The sequence below is a fragment of the Falco biarmicus genome, chromosome 13 (genome assembly GCF_023638135.1).
Source record: "Falco biarmicus isolate bFalBia1 chromosome 13, bFalBia1.pri, whole genome shotgun sequence".
Classification (NCBI taxonomy): Eukaryota; Metazoa; Chordata; class Aves; order Falconiformes; family Falconidae; genus Falco; species Falco biarmicus.
This window is the reverse complement of record NC_079300.1, coordinates 17748092-17772400: the sequence shown is the minus strand read 5'-3', so window position 1 is coordinate 17772400 and position 24309 is coordinate 17748092. Positions and strand designations below refer to the sequence as shown.

Genomic DNA, 24309 nt, shown 5'->3' with positions numbered 1-24309 from the left:
AGCTGTGTTGAGCTCCCCAGCTTTTCACATTTGGTAGTGGAACAGCAGGTGATAGAAGAGTATCAAAGATCCTCTTCTGTAAGACCTTTAGTTCCTCAGAGACCTTCTGTTTATTGCTAGAGTTTGGGAGGATGTTTGGCAGACAGCTTTCTTTTCCAACATAGCCATCTGGTGGGGCAAAAGGAAAGACCTATGTATCGCTAACCCTGTAGTATTATTATAACACACACAAGCCCCGATTTGAGGTGTTCTGCAGGAAACTGCAGCCTAGAAAGGTTGAGAAAGAGCACACAGGTCAGTGTATGTGTACCGGTTTACTGATTTTTGACCGTTTGACCTCTTTGAAATAATGTGTACAGTCTGCAGCTGAAAATAGTAGGTATGATGATTGATCTGAATGCTCCTAATGGTTTGAAAAATACGTTGAAAATTAAAGTCTGATTTTCTTTGTCACCTGTATTTTAGGGGATCAATGTAGTTGTCTAAAGACTTGCTTCCTGCTGCAGTGTAAGACAGTCAAGCAGAAAGCTGCTGCAGTGGATCTCGTGTTTCCAAGTGCCTCAGTGCGTTAAAGTAGGTCAGAAATTGCATAAGATGCCATTACTGGAAACTGCTGTAGGCTGACTGGCATATGAAAACTCAGCAGTGCAACTAGCAAATGCACTCTGACAAACAGAAATGCAGCCATGACTTAAAACATGACAAGAGGGCTCTCTGAAATCTCCCTAGGACATGAATAGCTGTTGGAATCGTGAGATGTCTTTGCCCCTTGAGTCCATGTTCCTGGTATCTGCTGAGCCAGAGTCGACTGCCTGGCTTGTCAGAGGTTTCACATTGTTCTTGTCTGCAGGGAGCTCAGGCACAAGGCTTCTTAACTCATTCTGGATCGCTAAAGATTTATTCCATATTTTCCTGCTTACCAAGCTCCTTTTAAGAACAAGCATATGTAGCACAGTGAAAACAGTTCTTAAGAATCTTTAATAGCTTTTCCACTGACTGAACAGTTGCTGGTGATTAATAATGACCAGTGGGAGTTTATGGAGGTAGGTGCAAAAGTCTTTGGAGTTTCTGCATGCAGGAGCAGCCACTGCAGTTCGGTTGAACACTAACGTGCCCTGTGGAGGCTTGTGTTTTCTCTCTTCTGAAGCACTTTTCATAGCTTCAGCACAGAGGGGGAATATATGCCTAGGTAGCCAATTTATGTAGTATTTTTACTTCTTTGCAGAGTTACAAAAGCATGTAAATGGAGAAGGAAAAAAATAATTCTGGAAATGTGTAGTGTTGTCTTTGAAAGCTTGTAGGTGTGCGTTCTTTTTCTGGCATGTGTGAATCCAGTACCCATGAAACAAGACTCACTTGGTTAGCAATGCCTGTTTGCCCACTCCGTTTCTGTGCTCTTGTACTTCTTCACTGCATTGGGCAGCATTGAGAACAACGTATGGGCCACTTACCTTCTGATTTCGTATCTTTTAAAAGAGTGTGGCCGCTGGTAAGGGCAGTCTTCTGTATTTTTTTTTTTTTGTCTTCTTGCTTACTGGTATTGTCTTATAATCTTTTTCTAATGCAAGTTTAACTAGTTGAATACAAACAAGAAAAACCCTCCCAGTTTGAGGGGTTATATCCGTTAGCAATCAGAACGGGATGTATCTGGATACAGTTATCTTTTAGTGCAGTGTATTTGTTTTAACTGTGAATAGTTTATTAGTCATAAAATACACCAGCTGATGGATGCATTTTTCCGAAGGTGAAACTGGGCGGTACTCTATGGAATGAATTAGTGAGACCTGTGTCTGAGTCTGGCAAGAATTCTTCGGACTCTGCAGTTACTGTTACCATGCCAATCGCACATCTGTATTTAAATGGGTAGATGGCCCAATACCAGCACCTCAGGAACACACAATCGTACAGTTAGATGGGCTGGAAGAGTCCTCAGTTAATGTCCAAACTTAATCAGGTCTCTGCCAGTGCGAAAGCTCCTGCCCCTCCTGTGCTGTTCAAGGGCCAACGGGTACTGACTAGTCTGATGAACGCTCTGACACAGTTGACTCGGTCATTGGCGGTGGACCCCAGACAGGATTCAGCCTTAATGTCAGTCTTCATATATTGCCCGGTGTCGGAAATCTGTAGGTGGGAGCTTGGCAGAGCGCCAATGCAGTTTGTAAGCCTAGAATGTTTCCAAGTCGGCTTTAGTCATGATAATGAGATGATGAGAAGATATCGAAGGAGACGGTGGTTTGAAAGTAGTGACAGCCGTAAAAATCCTGGGCTTTCCCTGGGCTTGGGTCGGAGCGGCTGGCCAGGCCGCCGCCAGCCAGGAGCTCTTGTCTCCATCTCACACAGAATGACCGTGTTAGCAGTGGGCATAGCGGCTGCTTGTACGATTTGGGTGACAATAATAATTACTGTGTAATGGTAATGTGAAAATGTTATCTTAGTGTTATGATGATGATAATTTTAAAAAGATAAGGTCTTCCTCAAAGGGTGTTTTAACAACCCCTGGATCTTTTTCCCCTCTTGGAGATTTTGTCTGCAGATTCCGCAGGGCTGTTTGTACATATATTTTTTTAACTTTCCACATACTTAAAATAGTTTTCACCTTCAGAGATTTGCCGCCCGTTAGATCTAAGTGTTTAGCTGTATCACCCCCCCAGTTAATCCCACGCAGATGTCACGGGCCCCCTGTGCGCTCCCCGGCGGGGTTGTGCCCGTGTCGGTGCCTGCGCTGGGGCGCGGACCTTCCTTCCCCGCGGAGAGGCCGCTTTTGTGGGAGCAGCTCCCCGCGTTCCGCACGTCCCGCCTGGCGCGGCGTGACCCCCGGGGCAGCCCCCGGCCCTGCTGCGGGGCTCTCGAGGGAGGGGGCGTCATTAAAGCACCTCTCAGAAGCGGCGGGGGCTCGGCCGCTGTTTCCGCGCTATTTAATAGAGACAGAACCCTCCGGTTCGCAGCCGTGCGCTGCCGGCCGCGGCCTGCGCGATTTCCCTCCCGCGGAAGCCCGGGACCAGCGCGGGGGAGGGCGCCCTGCGGCGGTCCGTGCTTGCGCGCGGGGGGCTCCGGCGGGCGGGGCCCCTCCGGTTTGCCCGGGCCGAGCTCACGTTTGCAGCCCCCGGCCGGCTGCGGGGGGCCGCGCTCCTGGGGCCCGCGGGCACGCGGCAGCCCCCGCCCGCGCGCGTCGAGGCCAGCCAAACCGGACGGACGGCGGCGGCCGCGGAGCTGCGAGGGGCCGGGCCCGCGGGGGGGGCGGGGCGGTGCTCCGCGCGCAGCGGCCGTTATCCCCCGGGGCGGGGGCGAGGGGCCGCCCGAGCTGCTGCTGGCGCCTCCCCGCGGGATGGGCGGCGGCCCCGCAGGTACCGGGGGCGGCCGGTGGAGGGAGCGGGGCCGGGCGGCGCGGCCCGACAGGCCGGAGCCCGCGTGTCGCTGGGGGGGCCGGGGGGCGGCCGGGCCGTGTCCTGCGCCCTGCGGCGGCCGGCGGTGCGAAGCCGCGCCTGGGCCCGCGGGGAGGCGGCGTGAGGCGGCGGCGCGCGCGGGCTCCCCCAGCACGGGGGGCTTCGCGCCGGGGCTGTGAGGGGGCGGCCGCGGCGCTGGGCCCCGGCCCCGCAGTTCCCAGCTCCCCGCGACTCCTGCTCCCGTGCTGCCGGTGCTGGCACGGGAACGGAGCGGGGAGAGGCACGTAGGGGAACGTGGCAAATGCAGGATGTGTCCTGAGCGGAGCGAGGGGAGTAACAGCTGCTCTGGTCGCCAGCTGCCGTTCCGCAGCAGTAGACTAGAGCACGAGAACTGCCTCTTAGCGAAATACAGGAATGTGCAAGCACCGCTTTTCCTAACGCTTAACTGAGGTGCGGCCTTATGCTGGCAACTGTGGAAGCTCCACTTCCCCCCTCCCCATCCCCCCTTATAAATAAATCCCCCCTTTGGCACAGAGCAGTCTGGGGGTGCAGCCCGTGAGCCGTCTGTGGCGGGTCCGCACCCCACGCACCTTGCAGGAACTTGCTCTGGCCCGTGCCCTCAACCTGGCCCTATTACTGAGCGCTCGGAACGTTGTTCTGCTTCATTCTGGAAAGCCAGAGGCTTAAATTGTACACAGGTGAATGCTGGGATGTTTTCCCATTGTCCGTGTAGTTTACTCATTTTATATGATGTCTTTTAACTCCCAAGTGTGCCCAGAAATTTATGCCCTTGTGGCACTTATTAAAAATAACCATCTTGTTTATATCAGCAGCTGCTGAAAAAATGTAGTCTGCTGCTTTTCATGTAATATGGTGTTAAACAGGATTTTTGTTATTTAGTATTTGAAAAATAAGTTAAAATGAAAAACAATTTGAAAAATTGTGATAGATTATTTAAATGTAATATTTGTGTATCGTCATTGCTGCGTAACATGGACTTTAATGCCCAGAGGATGAAAACTTGAGTTTGCACAGGTCACTTGAACCAAAGAAGTGTTGGTTTCATGTATTGTAAAACAATGGTGCTGAGGTAATTTTGCCATTTTGAAACTATGCCGAAAGAACTGGAACCCTTCTGCTTGCCAGTACTTCTTCCTTTTGATGCCGTCCTGTTGCTGCAGGCCTGTGCCTCGCCTCCTGCCCAGCTAAGCCTGGGACGGTGGTTTTCAGGTACAGTTGGTGGATCTGTGGGTTCTCTGAGGGACTGGTGAGGGATTCTCGAAACGTAACAGCGTCAAGCCTGCACTCGGTTGTCTAGGTGGCAGCTGTAAGACCCAGCAGGCAGGAATGCAAATCCTTCAACAACTAGTGCTTTTTTTCAGTATCTGAGACTTGTTTTAACTGTTGTGACGGATGAAAAGTGCTGTTTATCCTGTGAAATATGTAGGAACTGTTTCTTGTGTTTTGTTACCCTTTAACAGTGGTTTCAGCAAGGAGACGATCCCAATGACACAGGTTTTTGAGCCTTTTAAATGATTGCAGTAGGAGCAATGGGATAGAAATTCGGTATTAAGTAGGACCCCAAGAGCAAAGATGTGTTGTTCTTCAGGCAGGCTGAGGCACGGGCGTGCTGCAGTGAAGCTGAACCGTGTTCAGGAACAACCTACACGAATCACACGCAGTCAGTGACATTACTCGTGACAGTGGGCTTCCACAATGAAGTATTGTTCACGTTTATCTCCTATCCTACACTTGGGGTCAAGACAGAGTTTGATGAATAATAAACCTACACAAATTTGGTGGTTTTCTTTTTCTGGTTTCCCTGAATGTTTTGAGGTCTTTTTACTTTCTGACAGAATGTGTGTAATTCAGCAAAATACAATTTTAAAGACTATTTTTGTTAACCATGGAAAAGATTTGTTGTTTTCTTAATGTTTCTGTTGTTATTGTAACTTCAGTGCTGCAGCAGTTACCATTGCTTGATTCCTCCTCCTAAAAAAACCTACAGATTTCTGTGAAGAAAACCATAAAACAGTTTGTATGATGCTACCTTATTGGACAGTGAAAGAAATTCTAACCAAAAGCATTTTTGAAAGAGCTATTTGCAGACTTCTTCATTCTTAGGGAACCATGCCGAGTGCTTCTTTCTTAGAAGAAAAAGCATGAAAGGGCTTTTATGCTCTAACATTTTCTCAATCTTTACATTGGGCTTGGGGGGGGGGGGGGGGGGAAGGATCCCCAGGTGAAAATGCAGCACAAAAAAATAAAGTACCTTACAACAAACACCTGCCCTTTTAGATTCTTTAGAGGAGAGTATTCCAGCCAGCTTCATCATTAGTTTAATGTTCCACATTCCTTCTGGTAGCAACTTATGTAGCACTGATACAAAAGGAGATACAGATATTTTTTTATTATTTTTTGATATAAGTGATATCTTTATTAGCAAGATAGACTGTACCCTTTCTTCAGTTGTTTCTTGCCCATAAAAACCACGTAAGAAGGGGTTTCAGCTAGTTATTTGGGGTGAACTGGAGTCTGCCAAACTTAATTCATAAAAATGCCTTCCCAAATATGTCAATGCATTTTAAGTGAAAGGGGTCTGTGCCAGAGTTTCTAGTTACTGCACACAAATGAATTTACAGTTTTGAAAGTCTTTTCCTGTTGTCTTTTAACCTTTTTTCAGCTGGTTTGAGATGAAAGATACAGTCTCATGTCTTCTGTGCAGGCTGGAAAAAACAAGCACTGTGAAATTACTTGGTGTTTTTGTATTTGGTGGAGTTGGAAAACCAACACCGATGATGAAGAGGCACTGTATTTAATGCTCCTCAAATTATTATTTGGATTCTTGCTGACAAAATACAGGGAACGGGGCTGGAAGGATGTATGTTCAGAGCTTATGGATGCTTGAAGGGTGTCCCAGGATTAGAGGATGAGACAATGAGGGTAGCACAGAGAGTACTGGAGTGCAGGATGCTGAGGGGAGCACTGTGAGTTCCTTCCTCACAGAGCTGATGTTGGATAGAAAGACCTGACGCATTTGAGAAGACAATGAGAAAGCCGGTGTGAAAGATGTTCAATTTCATGTGGAAATTGATTAACTGTTTCTGAGGGCTCCTCTTAGGTATAGATTGGGGTTGTGTCTTGAGGAGATACCAACGACGATATTCCTAAACCTTTTGTGAGTTACTTTGTCAAAATGTAACAATTTCAGGAATCCAGCATCTTTCCCAGGGCAATGACAAAGTTTCTCTGAATGGTAAACTAACCAATGAGACCACAATTGCTAGATGTTTATATGTATTTTGAAAACACCAAAGGATGCAATATTTCCTGGACGTGAAATTGTAAAGTAGGGCAGTTCCTTTTTTTTTTTTTTTTTTTGTTCTTAAATGAGGTACACATACTGCCAACATTAACCTTGAGCAACATTTTTCCACAATGTTTTTCTCAAAAACAAGCCCAATCCTGTTGACTTGAAATTCTTTTATTGAGTTTGTCTACAGATAAGCTTTACGTTCCTGTTCACAGACAACTAGGTATTTTTCTCTGAAGCATACAGACAGTTTTCACTTCAGTCAGACTTGCCTGCTGCCCACCCCCATTTTGCAATGTACAATTCCCACTTGCAGCATTTTCAGTAAACATGAGATCGAGTATACAGAAATAGCTTCTTCTATAAAATTTCCATTACAAAAATAACAAGTTTTTATTTACAAAGTGTTTGCTACTAAAAGTAATATTTCCTATTGGTTCAAATATACTATTTGCTAATGCCAGTGTTCCTATTAGGAAAGTAAAACTTTGTATATGCATTTTTCTTTATATCTTTGTCAGTGTTTAAAGCACATATACTACTGCCACATTCTTTTTTACACTACTCCTAGCCACGTACAATGTGGTAGTAGAAATTAACACTATTTGACAACAAAAAAATCAGCTTAATAGCAGTCTTTCTGCAAAAATAAAACTTTAGTTTATAATTTAAAGGTATTTGGAAAAAAAAGTATGGAGCATTCAAAAATACGCAGCAAATTGTTTAAAAGATGAATGGGCAGCTTGGACTTTCTTGAAGATGCAGGAGTTTAGCACAAGAAATGGGAGAAAAAATTCTGCTAGAGTGTGGCAAAAAATGTCACACGCGATCTACTGTATGTTGGGGGGGGGAAGAGTGAAACAAGTGGATTAATTAATTAAAACTTCAAATCCTATATAGCCAGCATCCTCATAAATTGGATTTGTCAGTGCCCTCCTTTCAGTTCAGCATTGAAAGAGGTCATAAAATAGCTTTTGTCCATGACTGGCCTCATTCTTAATTTAAGAAAAACAAAAAAAGAAAAGTCCTATTTAATTGAAAAATTGATGGTCTTTCAAGTGCTTTCTGCACTTTAAACAAAAAGGAAGTGTCTCTGCAACTTCCTTCCATGCAGAATCTAGTGGATACTGAGAAGTGCTCCTGTAGCAGGGGGACAGATGGACCTGCCTTTTTTATCGTACACGGCATGTTGCGGTGACCGCGTGCCACTGGCCGATGCGTGCATCGGCATCACCCACTTGCCCAGGGACTGATCTATTGCCAGATCGTCTGGGCAGCGCCAACAGACGTGTACTGCTGTACAAACTCTGCCTGTACTTGCTGGCTAGTTACTTCTCATGTGATGTCGGCTATGCAAACACAAAGGTTGGTGCCTTGCTCCTGGGGCATGATTTGCAGCCAAGGACCCGAGGAACGAGCTAGTTCTTACAGGTTTGTCCAAAGTAGGATTAATTTTTTCATAGTAGGTGCTTGTCAGATACAGTGTCATAACATATGCATGTACTTCTCTGAAGTATTTTTCATATATACAGCCTGGCTTTAAAGACAAGGGAATGTGCCCGAAATTTGTGTGATGGGTTGTGATTCAGCTGGTGTTTTCCTAGGAAAATTCAGGGAGATCCACTTAATTCCTGCGTTAGTGCAACCAAATCTACTAAAGAGGTTTAGTGCTTGAACGAGCCGCTACAGTGACTTGGAAGGATGGTAATAGTTAGCAGAGGGAATGAACTGTGAGTAATGTTTGTTGTGGGGATTTTTTTGGCAATATACCTGGGTCTAGGGGAGAGCAGTTGCTTACACAGCCTCTTAAAAAAACTCACCAGACTAAATTCTGACAGCTAAACATGAAAGAGAGAATCTGATTTGGGAACCTGGTTAAGTCTAAGGAATGAGTGTTTCAGGAAGTCTCATGGTATCAGGATTTGGTTATGTGGATACTTGTCAGCAGAAAATTAAGTATTTAGAGCTGTTAACATGCTTGCAAGGGTAGGTGTAATAATCAGAAATTACGAGTGATTTATATGAGTATTACTTCCTGAATTCTGACCTATTTCTAGAAGTGATATATTTTAAAAAACAAAACCTCAATAAACAGAGCAAGAGTCCTTAGCATCTTCCTTGTTCTTCTATAGTGCTGCACGAGGCACCGTTCCCAGGGCTGAGGGTTGAGATGCCTTCAGCTGTAAAAGTAACCGAGGCCTTGGAGTAAGTGAACGGCAGCATTTCTGTAATTAAGCTTGTAGTAAGCAGAAGGATGTCACCTCAAAGTATGACTGTTATTACTGATTTTTTTTAAATCAAAAAATGTGAAAAGCTCATATAGTCTTTCCCCAGCTTCATTATACCTGGTTATTTAAATTAGTTATTCATGAGTAACTGAGAGACTCTTGTAATGAAAAGATACAAATTTAGGTGGGTCATAACTTGTTTTGGTTTGTTTACTATATACTATACCCTGTGGTTACTAGGGTTTTTTTTTAAATGAATCCAAAATCCAAACATCTTTAACTTACTAAAAGAAAAGTCTTCTCAATAAACTGTGTGGATTATTTTCAGCTGAAAATAGCTTATTAATGATAAAAATTAGTATTGCCCAGTGTTCAAATGTGATTAAGTTTCAGTCATACTCTTGAATAAAAATGGTGACTGTGGTCAGAATAAAGAGCACTTGACATTTAAAACCTTAACTACTGAATTCTAAATTTAAGCATCATTTTATGTATGAACTTGAGGGTTTTGTTTTTCTTAAACAAATTTTAATAGTTTCTTTTTTTATTAGGCCTTTTTATATAATGTCACTGCAGGTTGACTTAGTTGACCAGCACAAGTCCTTCTGTGGGTATCCTGTATACTCAGCAATTTCCAGCTGCTCAAAAGGATTAGGAGTTATTTGCAAGCCGTAGTTCAAAAAACTAAACAAAAGCCTTAAACAAAATGGAAGTATCTACAGCTGTGGCTTGTACAAGGTTTAATGAAGTTAGTTAAAATCACACCTTCGGTTAAACTGGTATTATTTACTTTAGTCTACTTAAGTATACACACCTTCTTAGATTAGGTGCATTGTTGCCATTAGTTCCAGTGTTGAAATGAGGAGACTGGCACGCTTTAATACAGTTTTAAAAACCCAAGTCCACAAACATTAGGACAGATTTCTACGCAATAGAAAAACGCTGTCTCCCACTCATATTTGTCTATCTAGTCTGCGATGCTGACAAATTTTTCTAAGTCAAATTTAGATTTCTGAAGCACCATAAAGTAAGTCCAGAAATAAAGCTGTTTACTGCAGTATATATAAAGGCATTTACACACAGCACTATATTGCTTGCAGCCAAGTGCCTTCTGAATGTATAACCAAGAAACAGTGTTCCAAGACACATCACTTATCTTAAATAGACTTTGTGTGAAAGTTCAAACATTAACTTTGTCTTACAAGAGATCCCATCTAGTACCAGTTGCTACTTGTTTCGTATCGACGAATGTCAAGGGTATTGCACGAGACAGGAGAGGATGATGGTAACTGAATGGAAAATGGGAAAACCAGTCTTGCTAACGACCATTTTATTCTGGAAAATAATCTGCTGCTGGCTTTCAGAGGGAGGGAAGGCCAGGCCTGCATGTTGGAGCAACTGAGCGCAAGTACTGCCATTAGCTTACTGGGAGCTGTGCGGTTGCTTAATATTCCTAAACTTATTACTCAGAATTGCTCAGAGCTCAGTTCAGATGCAACAGCTGCATTTTGTGAGGTCCTGCATTTACCTGTTTTGTTGCAGGGGAGTGTGGGAGTCTGGTTTTTTTAAATGTCAGCTAAGATCAACAAAAATGATTGAAGGGCTTGCCTGAGACCATACATGGGTGACTATGGCTGGAGAAGGCCCAAACTTCTCCTGGTTCCCAGACATTACTGTAACCGCAAGACCGCAGTGCTGTAGTTGAACTTCATCCTCAACTGGAACTGGGCACAAAGAATCCTAAGGAAAGAATTTCCTTTTGAAGTCTCTTCTAAATGTTCTAACTTGTTTTGTATTCAACTAGTTTGGGAAAATTAACTTTTAAAGTCTCGGTTCAACTGTCCAAATAAATGTTATGTGCTTCTAGGGCTGGGGTTTGGGTTTTTGTTTTTTTTTTTTTTTTAAAGTCTGTATCTTGAAGTTTGCCAGGAAGCAAGTAGCTGTGCAGTCTGCTGCTTTGAAGGGTATGGACATCAACGGAAGGAAGATATCACTGAAGATCTTCCTCCTGTAAAGCAGAAAGCACAGTGACTGCTAATAAAATACATTCCATTTCTAGGCAGGAAGCCTTTTTTTGCCAGGTTCTTATATTTCAAAGTGCTCCTCCTTAGGAACTGTTTCGCGTTCTCCTGGTTTTTCTTTTTATGCATGTCTTGAGTGGGAAATGTGAAGAAAGTGCAAAGTTAAATGTGCTCCTAATGTATTGGGGGGGAAGGGAATAACTACTTCAGGAAACGTTTCCATCTTTAATAAGACTTCCTTAGGATCCTGCATAGAAGATTAGGTATCTTTGATCTGTCCTCTCCAGAGAAAGCAGACTGACAGGACAGTTTCTGAAAAAAAACAATGGGTTTTTAAGAATAAAAGCAATCATCTGTTTATTTGAAATGTCATTCACGAAGCTGACAATTCCATAGTAATAAGCCTGGACTAGCTGTTACCTTATTTCAAAAGTGAGCATCTGCAATCAAGTGCATTGATTCTCTCAGTGAGAATATTATGTGTATGTGTAAAGCTTTTCTTCATATAGAGGTAGTGTTACAGATTTGGTTGAAGTGAGGTGGTGTAAATCCCTCAAGTTTGCTGTTGCCTGTGAGCCATGAGCACAGGACAGCCTTAACAGTCTTGCCAGAGGGTGAGTGACAGGGTAGGCATGTAAGAATTACTTTCATTTCTGCATTTGCAGCTCATTTGTTGCCAGACAGCTCAACTTGCTCAGTCAAGAGCTATATATAAATAACAGTGCTGCCCTAACTGTACCTCAAATGCAGGACTTCAAACTGTACCTATGAGAAGCTTCTTATCTAGATGCTTTAATTTTTAATGCAAACATGCAGGTGTGCTTGTATGCTCCTCGCAGTTTTACCTGTCCTGGGCGTAGCTAGTCACGTGCTAACCAACTAACTCCTGTACAACAGCCAGGCAGCTTTTCAGCTGGAGCCTCAGTTTATCTCACTGGCTCAGGCTTGGCGATTTTGGATGTTGTTGGCTTGACAGCAGGTTTGGCTGTAAAAGATCATGTGGACATGCCCCACGCTGTGCTAGGGTAATGGTCACAGAGTCAAGGGACACAGTCTGCTGCCACCGCTCAAGCGAGTAACAGTACGACAAGCTGCCTAACCTCGTAACTAAATAACAGAGCCAACGTCACTGAGCTCTGACAGCTAATACACTGGTACTTAGAAAGAGGTCAACTATTTACATACAGTATAAAAACTAAAAAGAAGTAACACTATTTAAAACTGGATTTATCTAATTAAAAATAGTTGACTTCAAAACTAGTTGAAATACTGGATGTTAGGACACCATGGGGAGCATGTCTACAGTGTTTTTTGCTCTGTTACGCAGGTTTTTTTTAAAAAGGTCTTTGTGATTGAGTGTGATGTTAAGTACAGAACACGGAGCCTCCTGTTGCAAGTCAGATTTAACAGTTCAAATGGGATCCATGTCGAGTAACTTCAGCTAAAAATTAAGTGGTTTGACACTACTGTTTTCAAAGGTGCATTAAGGTGAGTGCAACAGAAGTAAGTTAGCCTGTCATAATCCAAGCTGACTAGAATGCAAAACACGAAGTGATGTATTGTTGAAATTTAATTTCTTTTCCTAAGAACCTCAACGTACGACTTTAAAAGTTACGTGACCTGCCCACCCTGAATTTGAAAACACTGCCTTGAAAACATGCTGCCTGAGATCTTCAACACAGAGGCCTTTTTTAAAAAAACACAGCAGATGCTGTAAAATCAAAGGGATTATAAAGTAATGGAGAAGCTATACTGGATACACTGTAATCTAGAAATACTATTTTAAAATTTTTTTTCCTTGAAAAAAGCTGGTGCAGAGAATACTGCTGTTTTTATCCTGACTGTTTAATAATGGCTAAGAATAATCACTTATTTATAATAAATTAGGTCTGCAGTATAAATGAACATATGAACCTTTCAAAAGAGACATACTAATGTTACTTTTAGAGTATCTAAAGTGGATTTAAACTGTTTCAAGATTCATTTAATCACTTGCAATTTATATTAACTTTAAGAATCTTCTATACAGCAAGTTGAACAGAAAAAAGAAAACATTCTAACAGCCCCTTTTCCCCAGAACAATTTTCATATAAGATAGTTTTAAATAGCTATTTTAGCGCATTTGCATGTGCTCTCTTTCCCCCTTTTTGTAAAGGTAGCACAGCCAAAAGACAATGCAAGAAGTGGCATTTGTTGACTGACTGTTTTCTTCTCCATCTGGTAAAGATAAGGGGAAGACAGAGACTTGAGACAGAATGTCCCAAGATAGAAGATGTGAACTTGATGTTTACTTTGCCAAATCTCCAGGGACTTTGTTCTTTTCCTTGGTTATAGCTGATAAAACCCACTTCACTGTGTGTCTGCATGACACTCTGTGTTCAGTTACAAAACATTTTCAATTTCAGCTGTGGATGAATTTGTTTTGGAGCATTCATTCTGCTTCACTGAACACAGTGCAAACCAAGGCAAGAAACTTCGTAAAATTCAAACAGGAGCTCCCATTAAGAATATCTGAGCAGCATTTGTATACTCTGTTTTCTACTGTCCTTATTCTGGGGAGGAAGAATCCTCGTCTTCATCCTCTTCATCTTCATCATTGAATGAGCATGGAGTTTCTCCTCGTGATTCAGAGTAGCGTGATGTTGCACTGCTGGACTCCTGACTGCTAGGGGCAAGAAACTGCCCGGTTGCTAAGGCCACTTCAGCATCCAAACACAACCCTGGATTCTCACTATCAAAACAACAGAAATGTTCAAGTTTAGAGGATTTTTCATAAAGTTTTAAGCTTTTTTTTTTGCTTCAGCTTTTCTTTTAGTTAAAGAAATGCTACCGACAAGGAAAAAACCAAAAGCTTTAAATTAAATACAGCTAATAATTACGAAAACTGCTAAAATACTGGGAAGTCACATAGAAAACACTATTGGGTGGCTTTTTTTTTTTTTTTTTCATAACCAACTAGCAGAATTGTTCAAACCGAAGAAAGCTTAAACAAGAATAAATCCATCACAGTTTTGTCAATATACAGACATGTTTGCAATATGAAATTAGGCTATTAAATGCCATGAGGAAGAACCTGTTCCAGAATAATCCCTCTGTCCATTTTTTAAGGTACAGGTAACCTGCAAGGAAAGTATGGTTGTTGAGGTGGTTTTTTGGGTTGGGCTTTTGTTGTGGTGGTTGAGGTTTTTTGGGTTTTGTTTGTTTGGGTTTTAATTCAAAATTGTCTTAGACTGTATGGACTAAACTTTCATGAGAGCTTAAGCAGTAGCACATTCAGACCAAACATTCTTTTGCGTTCTTCAGAAGTATTATCAGGCTTTTTTTCACATGTAATTACCTCCTTAAATTCCTGCCTGGGCATGGACTGTAAGGTTAATCAGGAAAACTCTGTTCTTATAATAAGGGCTTGAAAGTGATTCTATCATTTTGAAACATAGATACAAAATAGCTAGTATGCTCAAAATTCAAAGCATGTTGATTTGACCTTTCAAGTATAATCATCAAGGAAGACAGAGTAAAGAGATTTTTTCACAATCAAAAATCAACCGTAACAGAAAACATCTCATTTCCTGCATGTAAACGATATGAAAGTGAGGTTACTGAAAGTACCACAAGCATATATTGCTTGTCTCTGAATAAAAAAAGTATTTTATTTACCTTGATTTAGCATCAGAAGTGCCTCCTGCTACTTCTAAATGTGAAACTGCTTGTGCTGAACTTGAAAGTAACCCTTGGTTTATCCATGAAAATCCTGCAGACATATCTAGAAGAAAGCATAATTGTATTTATGATGGTTATGTGAATTTCTTCTTCCTTTTGCAATCTTAAAACTTTGCATTCTCTTTGCAGTTAGGATCCCTTGGTTTAGTTTAGAAGAGAAGGTAACAGTAGCTTAAGTTGATTTTATACTGTAGATGTGTCCTGTTCAGTCAAGATGAAATTTTATATATATACACACACACATATATAACCCAGTGTTTGTGGATGCCCTCAAACCTTGCACTCCCTCACACTCGGAACTGTGGTTATTTCTATGAAACTTTTCCCTCTGAAGAGATTTCACACTGCAGATTATTTTCTGTGTCTAACCAAACCTCTGCTCTGCACAGCACAATGGCAGTAAAACGGGATTGTACTGTTCATATTTTATCTAGCATTGTTCTCTAGCAGCAGGTAAAAGGAATAACCAGGCGCGTGTGTTACATATGCTTTCTCATTTGTCCTTCTGTATTCTTGTTAAGCTTTGGCTCCTGGAGATGTGGCAGTACTGCGTAGCACAGGGACTGTTTTAAGCAGGCTGTCACAGCCACCACAGACATAGGCTCACCATCCGCTGGGATCCACAAGCTACCTTTTGTGCTGTGGAGATCTGTTAGCAGCAAGGTATATAAATGGCATGTTGCAAAGCAAGGCTGGCAAGGTTGACGTTCCTGCCAGCAGTCTTTGGAACATGACAGAAAACATGAATAAATGGCAGCTTCGGGGTGATCTATGAGGATAGAATAGGCGAGAATAGCTACGTATGGACATAGCTGGACGGCTTTCATTAAGATTGCCCTAAATGCAGGCTTCTTTCTGCAGAGAACGTGTTCTGACAGTCCCTTCTTGTCTTTGCACAAGGAGGCCAAACATTTGGAATGACTGCATCGTATTTAGGCTAATAAAGTGGATTAGGGATGTATCACAGTGTTGTTTCCTGGTCCTTTGAAAGGGTATACCTGTATGTACATGCTTAATATTCCAGAAGAATAACAAGTGACTGCTAGTAGTCTGGTGTTCTATTAACATTTTGGGATAACATGTTGCTAGTTAGCTTTTCTTCTTGAAGAGCAATGGGAGGTAAAGTACAGCGTTTACACATGAGGCAGAAGGAAGGTTCACAGATGCATATCCCTGCCTTGTACTTTCATTGCCTTAGATTTCAAAATTCTCTTCTCCAGTTGGGCTCTGAGGAGCAAGGAAAAAGAGGAAGTTAGTGAAAGATGAGTTTAAGAAGCCATTTCCTATCTGGAAAGGACTATCAAAATAGAAGTCTGCCTACAGTTAAAAAAGACTTACTACTGCTAGCAGAGTAGATAAATTACTAATAGCTACGCTTACGAACCAGGGAAAGCATCTTGGAAAAACCTTCCCGAGGTGGTACAGCTCAGCATAAGCGTGGCATCCTTACTCTGAACTAGGCATATCGTGCAGCAGATAAACTTGGTAGAATCTGTAATTTACCTGAGAAGGCTGTAAGGGGAATACCCTCAATAACCTTCAGTAGTTAATGCAAATTAAAAGTGCTGCCTAGGATTACTGTTGCTAGCTGAACAAGCTCATTCATTCAGTGGGTATTTGTGTATCTCCGGTTCCAATTCCAGCCCGGGCTTGTCATACAGGTAGATAGCAGAGCACTTCTTCATGCAGGGAAGAAAAAAGTGTAATCTAGAGGTCCTAAACCACACCATTTTCTCTGCCCAGTGTTTCACTGGGGTGCATACAGGTGGGATGTTGTTAGAACAACTATTAGTGCCTCAGAACTTCTGTTGCCTTCTTTTTTTATCTGTAGTCTTATTTCTAGGAGTCAGGATGCCACTGACGAAGGCAGGACTTGGTTTTTTGTTAATGGCCTGTAGTATGTGCATGGTTTAAAAGGCACAGGATATTACTTTGGATGTGGTTCTACAAAGGTTCACGCTTGTCTCGGTCTGGGTTTTTTTTGCGTTTTTGTCAGTTCTAGATTTCTTCCAGTGAACTGGTTTAGACTTGGATTCTTCCAACTGCTCCTCCAGTTCTATTAGCAAGCATTACAGTACAAGCTATTGTTAGCATTTGGAAGTCAGTAAGCATCTGAAAAAAAATAAGATGAGCAGGCTAAGGTCAAACTAACATTGTGTGGGAAATGACTGACTTAAGACATATGAGAACAGGACTGGTTTCTACAGCAGTTGAGTCCGTGGAGTCAGCTAGTGTGGGAAAACTTTAATCTTGATGGTAATAAACTTACTCGGTGAATAAGTAAGAGACCTTGATTTGCTTTTCTTGTATAGTGGTAATTGAAGCCAATGTATTTAAAAGTGCCATCACAAGAGGTATGGCAGTAACCATGAATTCTAGAAACCAGTGATGAGCCTTCCATTTCACTACTCTTGCAGTGCAAGAAATAATGTCTAAAGCCTGCCAAGGTTAAAATGGGAAGTTATGCTTCACCAAAAACACATCATCAGACAAATGCTGGCTTCTCAAGTACTGTGCAAAACATTTAAATCTGTTTCCCTTATTTGTCAGTTACTGCTATTAGAAACCCCTACTATGCAATTCATACTCTTAATTACACGACAGAAATACAGTTTAAGTAGCAAGCAGATAAAAGAAACCTTTAAAATGAATGTACATACTCCAGTAAAAACACTTCTGGATTCTTTTTTTTCAGAGGCTGAAACAGCTGAACATAACCCATGTCTGAAGAGTACATTACTTCAGTGCAAATTCTAGACAGGTTTCTGGCTGCTGGTCTGCTCCTAGGGCAGTAACCTTAATCACAACATTCTTTAAGAATATGCTATCTCAGAATCTGTTGTTTCCCGTTTCATTTCTTTGAAACAGAGTACTGCTTGTTTCTCACTTGTGGAGGAACATCACAGTGGTTTTGCCTTTAATGTTTCAAACCCCCCCCCCCCACCAGCAGTACACTGGCATGACTGATTTTTTCAAAACTAAAATGAACTACTAATCACTAGTCTAAACATGTAGTTTTATTGCTTAATCATTAAAAGCTGGTGTTAAATAGCGTAATGACACAGGGGTTTTTGCAAATGTAAAGCAACCCTATTCTCTGAAGATAAATTAATGCAGGTTTAAAATGAAATAAAAATTTTAGTTTGCTCCTCGATACATAGGAGCAGTTAAGCTGAGCACTGCAACATTATTAAAGGATGCAGGTTCTGTTCCTTTGCCCACTTTACATTGGTGGTAAATCATGTGATAAATAATTTTTAGTTGAATACCTGCAAGGAACAAATCAAGTCCCTCAAGCAACTTGAAAAAATGCTGGGCTAAGTTTAAGCTTTAGGTAGAGCAAGAAGAATGCAGTCTGACAAGAACTAGAAGGAAGTGACTACAAATTTTAGCAGCTCCTAGTCCAGTGATGCAACACTGAAGGAGTTCTTGGTTTGAGCCTATTTAAGTGTGACCTGTCCAAACAGTCTGACTAGGGGAGGAAAACTCTTGGAAGCCTCTTGCATTAGAGAACCTCAGTTCTCAGACGGCGCTTGCTGGCCTGCAGGTCACATACACATTACACTCAAACAGTTCAAGATGCTCTTTCTTTCCTTTTTCTCATCAATCTGAGGACTGCTGCCTTCTTCCAGTTTGCTCCTCCATATATCCACAGTTCTTGGTGTCAATTTAGTTATTTAAGGAATAATTTCTTTGTAACGCAGCTCGCTTGAAGTTTGTTGTTATGAATGTGTGAATTAAGTTTACAGGACAGCTATGATAAACCTTCCAAATTTAACTGTAAAACAACTGGTTTATGTACCAAAATAACTAGCTACCATAAAACTTCAAATGTTACATACCTGTGTAGGTTAATATCATTACATTTGCTTCAGTTAACTAATGTTACGAATTTGATCGGAAACAGTATTTAAACATCTAACTTACCTGTAATGTAGCTTTCTAAAGCTTTTGGCACCAGTGATTTTGCAGTTCTTAGGTCCTCAGCTGAGCATTTGCCTGCCTCAAGCCCAAACGACATTCCCATTCTCCTCAGCACCTCACTGTCATCATGAATCTCAAAAGTGTTATCAAAATTAAAGAGGTATTCAAATCTGCATGTAAAAAAAAGAGAGATGGTTTTGAAAAGTGCACAGCTATGCTTTTTTTGCCTATTCTCCCTTGGGTGTTTTTTTTGGTGGGCACTAAGGTGGGTGTCTAGATTCTTAATTATCTGTAAGGGTCCTTAAGGGGAAAAAAGTGCAACAAATTCTTTTTCGCTTTTGTTTAAAATGGCACTTTCTCAATTAAAGTAGCTTTACCACTACAGGGAGAAAGCCTAAAATTTTCTCTTCATTAAACAGATTCAAAGGGGAAGAGGGAGGCCTTATGAAACATCAACCTTCCCTTGTACTAAATCCAATACTTTTAAAGGTCACCTGCAGCCCTGTCACCAAAACTATTTTGGTTTTGCTTCTTTTACATTTCACTTTCTATTCTAATGTGCAACACTCCTCCTGTGAACTGACCTATTTACCTTGGTATAATTTTGCTTTTTTGGATGCATTTGGATGCAGCTAGCAAAGCAGTCTGTTCAGTCCTGTATATTCACAACCTGCCATTTCTGCTGCAGGACTCTCAAAATGTTTTTCATTGCATATAGAAATAGCGATATAAGCTTAAGATAACTTTTAGAAAAGCCTGGGCATCTAGACTAGCCTTATGCTATGACCGCAGGCTATTAAAAGCCTGGACAGCACTGACAAGGCTAGTTCCCAGTACCTCATTTTCTGCAGACAAAACCTTTATCCATGGAAAAACAACCCATCCAGGAGAGAGGATCTTTAAAAGATAACTCAGTGGTGGGTCTTCCGTTAGCTCTCCAAGCTCCTGTCACATGTGGATTTTCTTGACAGTTTTTTCTTTTTAACATTCATTTTCTTATACCTGGATCCAGTGAGTTTGGAGAAGTCACGTCTTTTGTGCCTGTACACAAGATTTTAATCTAGTAATCTTACATGCTTTGTACTAGGTGTAACTGTCAGTTCCAGGCATAATTTCTTTTGTGACTCATACGGTATTACTTGTAAACCCTACTGTTTATGCACCGATATTTATTTAAGCATAACTGCATTAAAAGGCAAAAAACCCAGATGTGCTGCTATACCTTTAATTGGTACAATTACGTTCCTGCTACCTAGACTGGTGCAGCTAAAGTCACACAAACAGGGGATGGGAGACCAGTGTCATACCAAGTTACTACAAGCAAGCTGTGTAGTAACTAAGTAATAACTGAATTCAGTTTTTATGATACAGGATTAAAGGCTGTGTTTATTGATAGCTCTGTATTTCTCCTCCCATGTGTTGTGGTCAGATACTGGAAGTTAGAAAGGAGGGTAACTCCTTTCCCCCCCCAGCAAGTTTCCAAACAAAGAAACTTACGGTAGTATTTCTCCAGTGTAGCTTCTAGCAGCCTGCAGCCTCTGACATAGGAAGTCCTTCTGCCTTTGCTGTTAGTATCCATTTGAGGATTTTTTTTTTCAGGGACTTGGCATGACCCTTTTGAACTTAGGTGAACTTTGGGCATGAATAACATCAAACACTTAAGATTTGTGCAGACTAACTTGTTAGAAAAACACATTCTTTTAGTCTAAAACCTGTCACTTGGTACCTTCTCTTAATGTCTCCTAATTTTAACTTTAATAAGCAACCGTGTACAGCTGTTCTCTACACACACTCCACATCATCCATAATTTTACAGACACCTGTGAATCCAGTGTCCCCTTTTCTAGGGCGAAGAGTCTGTCTTTTCCTTTGGCGAAAGCCTTTTCATAGCTTCATTTGTTCTGGCTGCCCTCCTGTCTCTCCTGGTTATGCTACACTTCTTCCAAGAACAAGAGATACAAAAGCACTATGCACATCTAGGTTTACATTCTATTCCTTACTGTTTTCCTAAATAATTCTCAGCATGCTTCTGGCTGTTACTGAGAAGTCAACTTTTGTTCTCACAGAAGGATCTACTGGGCTGCCACCTCATATTCAGTGCTAAAAGCTCGGTCCAGAACCCAATACCGTGTGTGCAGAGTTTAGGTACAGTTCCTGGCCCTTTCCCATGGTAGGTGCAAATCTGATCAACAATGAATTTAACCTGGATTTCCTACTCTTGCAGGCAATTCTTTTTCTAAGGGTACAAGAGCCTACCTCCTACACATTTTCTCTATTTCACATTTTGCTGTCTCCAATGGCGGCAAAATCTTCTGCATCTCCTACTAGAACAGAGATGTTCTAAATTTCCAAGTTTCTGATACATCTGTTGTGTCTGAATGCTTGTTGAAAACTAGGTATTCTGGTTCCTTTTTTTCTTTTTCCTAAGACCTACGGCATTTCTATAGAAGCAGCATATACACAAAATACATTTTTCCTGTCCATTTAAACAGTGGGCCTTACTTGTCCAGGTGCCTGATCTTTTCAACATAATTTTTAACTTCGTCCTTTTTATCTGAAGACTGTGCTTTTCTCTACTGCAGCTTCAGAAATGTCATTCCCAATGTGCTGCTTGGCACCCACCTGTCTTCTCAAACTCTAAACAAAACTTCCCAATAACCTTTGTTTTATGTGTCAGAAATTTCATTCTGTTTTGGCTAGATGAAGCCTGGTTTTGCATAGGAGAAAATTTAGAAGACACAAACTTATGTTGCTCATGATGCTAAAACCCCCCTATATGTATCATTTTTCCAAGCAATTATTTTCTTTTAGAAAATCCTGTGTAAATACAGTTTTGAGTAGCTAATGCTGCAAGCTTATCTGTTCACTGGACTTTCTAACATCGCCTGCTGTTTCATCATAAATACCAACCAACCAATGCTTTATATAAATGTTATTTGGGAAAAGAAAGAAAAATGGAAGCCTTTAAACAGGGGGTTGTAACTGAGGTTGAAGCCCAGTGAAGGGCAGGCACTCAAAGTGACCAGTACCGTCATTCTGGGTTCGGCAGCACAGATACTCTCGAATAAACTACAGAATCTGGATTCTCCAAACTGAGTGACCACTTTCGCCAACTGCCTTATTTAGCAGATCCATGTAGCAGTGGTTTAAACACTGGCAGCTTCTGGCACTGTTTATCTACATACTGCTGTTGCCATTAATCAGTCGAACAAATAATAACCCCAGTGGAAAGCCTGTTTAATTTGGGTTGTCACTTAATCATCTCCAGATGACAGTAATATTGAAGCTGGGGTAAATAAACTTGAGAGTCAACAGCTTGAATAATTCTGGTGTGCTCATTTTTAGTAGTAGTGTTTTCTTACAGTTTGGGATTGTAGAAGTGTGTTATACTTCTCCAGCTCCCAAATGCCAGATTAATCTGACAACTTCAAAGCGACAATTCTAAAGTTTCAGTATGAAATCGTTCAACTTATTAAAGACGTCAAACCTAAATACAGAGCGCTGCTTAGAAGTGCAGTAAGAACTGTATAGTATGCCTATAAAATAAGGGTGTAGTTAAGCTAAATTAATATTGATCCTCAAATTCCCAACTTGCTAAACTACAGTGCTGAGGGGAGTATTCAAAAAGTTTTGTCACAGAATGTACTGGACTTCAGTCCAATTTTCCACAAAAATTCTACTTTTCATAGTATTGGGTTTTTGCATGTTGGTGCTTAGGTTGCTAGAGACTGTCTATTTTTGCTGCACTTTATCTGACTTTAAGTTCAATACAGGATTTGCATACCACAGAGTGAAATCTGTAATACACAGTATTAAAGCAAAGCCAGCTATTTTCAGCTAATAAACTAGTTGTGATCTGAGTAACAGTTACCATAACAGTACCTCATACCTTCAGCCATACTTTCACAAGATGAAGAGCATAAGCACCCAGAAGTACGCAAGTGGAAGATTTTCAGATTAATGTAAGATTGCAACTGTAGCAGTCTGCTTACAAACACAGTATTTCAAATCTCTATATAATTTCAGGTTTTTCCTTTAGATCTAGGTGCAACCTTTTTGCTATTAAAAGACACTTTCAAAGTTGTTGTTATCACCTTTAGGCTGTTATCTCCGTGTTACATGGATCACCTTGTGTTTCTAACTAAATACATTTACGGCATACTAGGAATAACAATTCAGCAGCACTGCCACATGGCTTCATTAACAGCTAGCACGTAGTTTCATTCATACAGTTATTTCTCCTGTGCAGTGAATGCGCTTTGAAATGTCAGTCTGAAGTGCCGTTTACAACAGTGAAAGTCAGCCTGTTTTAACTAGCGGTTGTAAAGCAATACTGAAAAATTTATTCCTATTACTACTGCGGTTGCATTAAATATTAAAAATAACCCCAAAACACCCCCCTGAAATGACAGTAGCAAACTTAAACACACAATTACTTTTAGTAAACTAGAAAAACTTCTCTCATTTGTTCAAAGAAAAATTCCAGTCCACAAATACAACAGAATTCTAAAAATTGACACTCACTTATCACTTGATATGCTGCAGTCTATAACTGTTCTTTTGCTAGTGTTGACTATTAAGAAAGGCAGCTGTATTGTTGAGTTCAAAGCTGGAGGGCCTTGATTTTGTTGTTCATTTTGCTGATTTCTTTGTACCAAGTTTTTGAACGCTATTTGCTGTAGAAAGAAAGAAAAAATGGTCACTGCTGATAGAAGAGCAGGCATCAGTGTTTCCTGGAAGTGGAACTTCATAGCTTCTTTTTTACCAACTCTCAATACCTCCAGTAATTTTCTGTCAAAAGGTAAGTTGTGGCTCAGCTTCCTCTTTGCACTAGTGAAGTTTACCAGGAATGGAAGTTACACAAATATCCCAATGGCTACGCGCACCCCCCCGGCCCAATCCCTGGAGGAGAAACAAGGAGCCATAAGGCTTGGTGGAGAATGGTTCCCTGTTCCTTTTGAAAAGACAATGCAGTAAGAGGTCTCCTCTATTATTTTATATGCATAATTACCTCAGACTAGGAGCTAGTTACACTGAAACAAAAGTTAACATGATCTATATTTCTATGATCTATATTCTCGTCCACTTCTCATCCATCACCCTCCTCTTTCTCTCAAAACAGTCAGTTTTGAAATTCTCCTCTACAAGTTTTTTAACAGGTGCCATTTGTGACACCACTCGCTCTCTACTGAATTCTTACCTCTGACCGCATATGTATGAAAATACGTGCTTTTAGGAAATGTTATTTGAGGGACTGGAAGTCAGTGTACTTACCCACTTTGAGGCACTACTTATTCTACTTAAGGGGGAGACAGACAGACAGAATCCCAAAGGACTGGTAAACCATTTGACAATGAACATAATCAAGAAAATAATGGCAGTTGTAGATAGTAAGGGAGTGCAACTGTGTCATTTTCAGTTAGGAGAGCCTGAGTTGCCTCATTGTCACCAGGATAATTTCATGTTACTTTTAGAGGAGCTGCTAATTTATTAGGTTAGACAGATAGAATCAAAATTGTGCCCTCAGTAGGGGAACAGGTTTTGCTGATAAAAAAGGAGAAGCATCAGATTTACAAGTTTCAGTGCATAACTAATTACAAGAAAACTGTATCAAAATAGCTGCACTGAGAAAAAACCACAGCCTTTTATTGCCTAAAACCTTGCAAAAAAGATTGATTGCATTTAAATTGCTGAAAGTCTGCAGAGACCAAAACACTTAA

General features: G+C 41.1%; 1 protein-coding gene across 4 annotated transcripts in view; it reads right to left on the bottom strand.

Annotated features, from left to right (window-relative positions):
* Positions 1-6851: 6851 nt before the first annotated feature.
* The window catches only part of TFDP2 (transcription factor Dp-2), a 63110-nt gene continuing 45652 nt past the window's right edge, over positions 6852-24309 (bottom strand). For all 4 annotated transcript variants that reach the window (XM_056358312.1, XM_056358311.1, XM_056358313.1 and 1 more), the window contains 4 exons: positions 23114-23265; positions 18593-18759; positions 14603-14708; positions 6852-13676 (listed from right to left, as the gene is read on the bottom strand). In XM_056358312.1, coding sequence (XP_056214287.1) covers positions 13493-13676; positions 14603-14708; positions 18593-18759; positions 23114-23265 — 609 coding nt within the window. In that variant the 3' untranslated portion in view covers positions 6852-13492. The remainder of the gene's footprint in view (positions 13677-14602; positions 14709-18592; positions 18760-23113; positions 23266-24309) is intronic.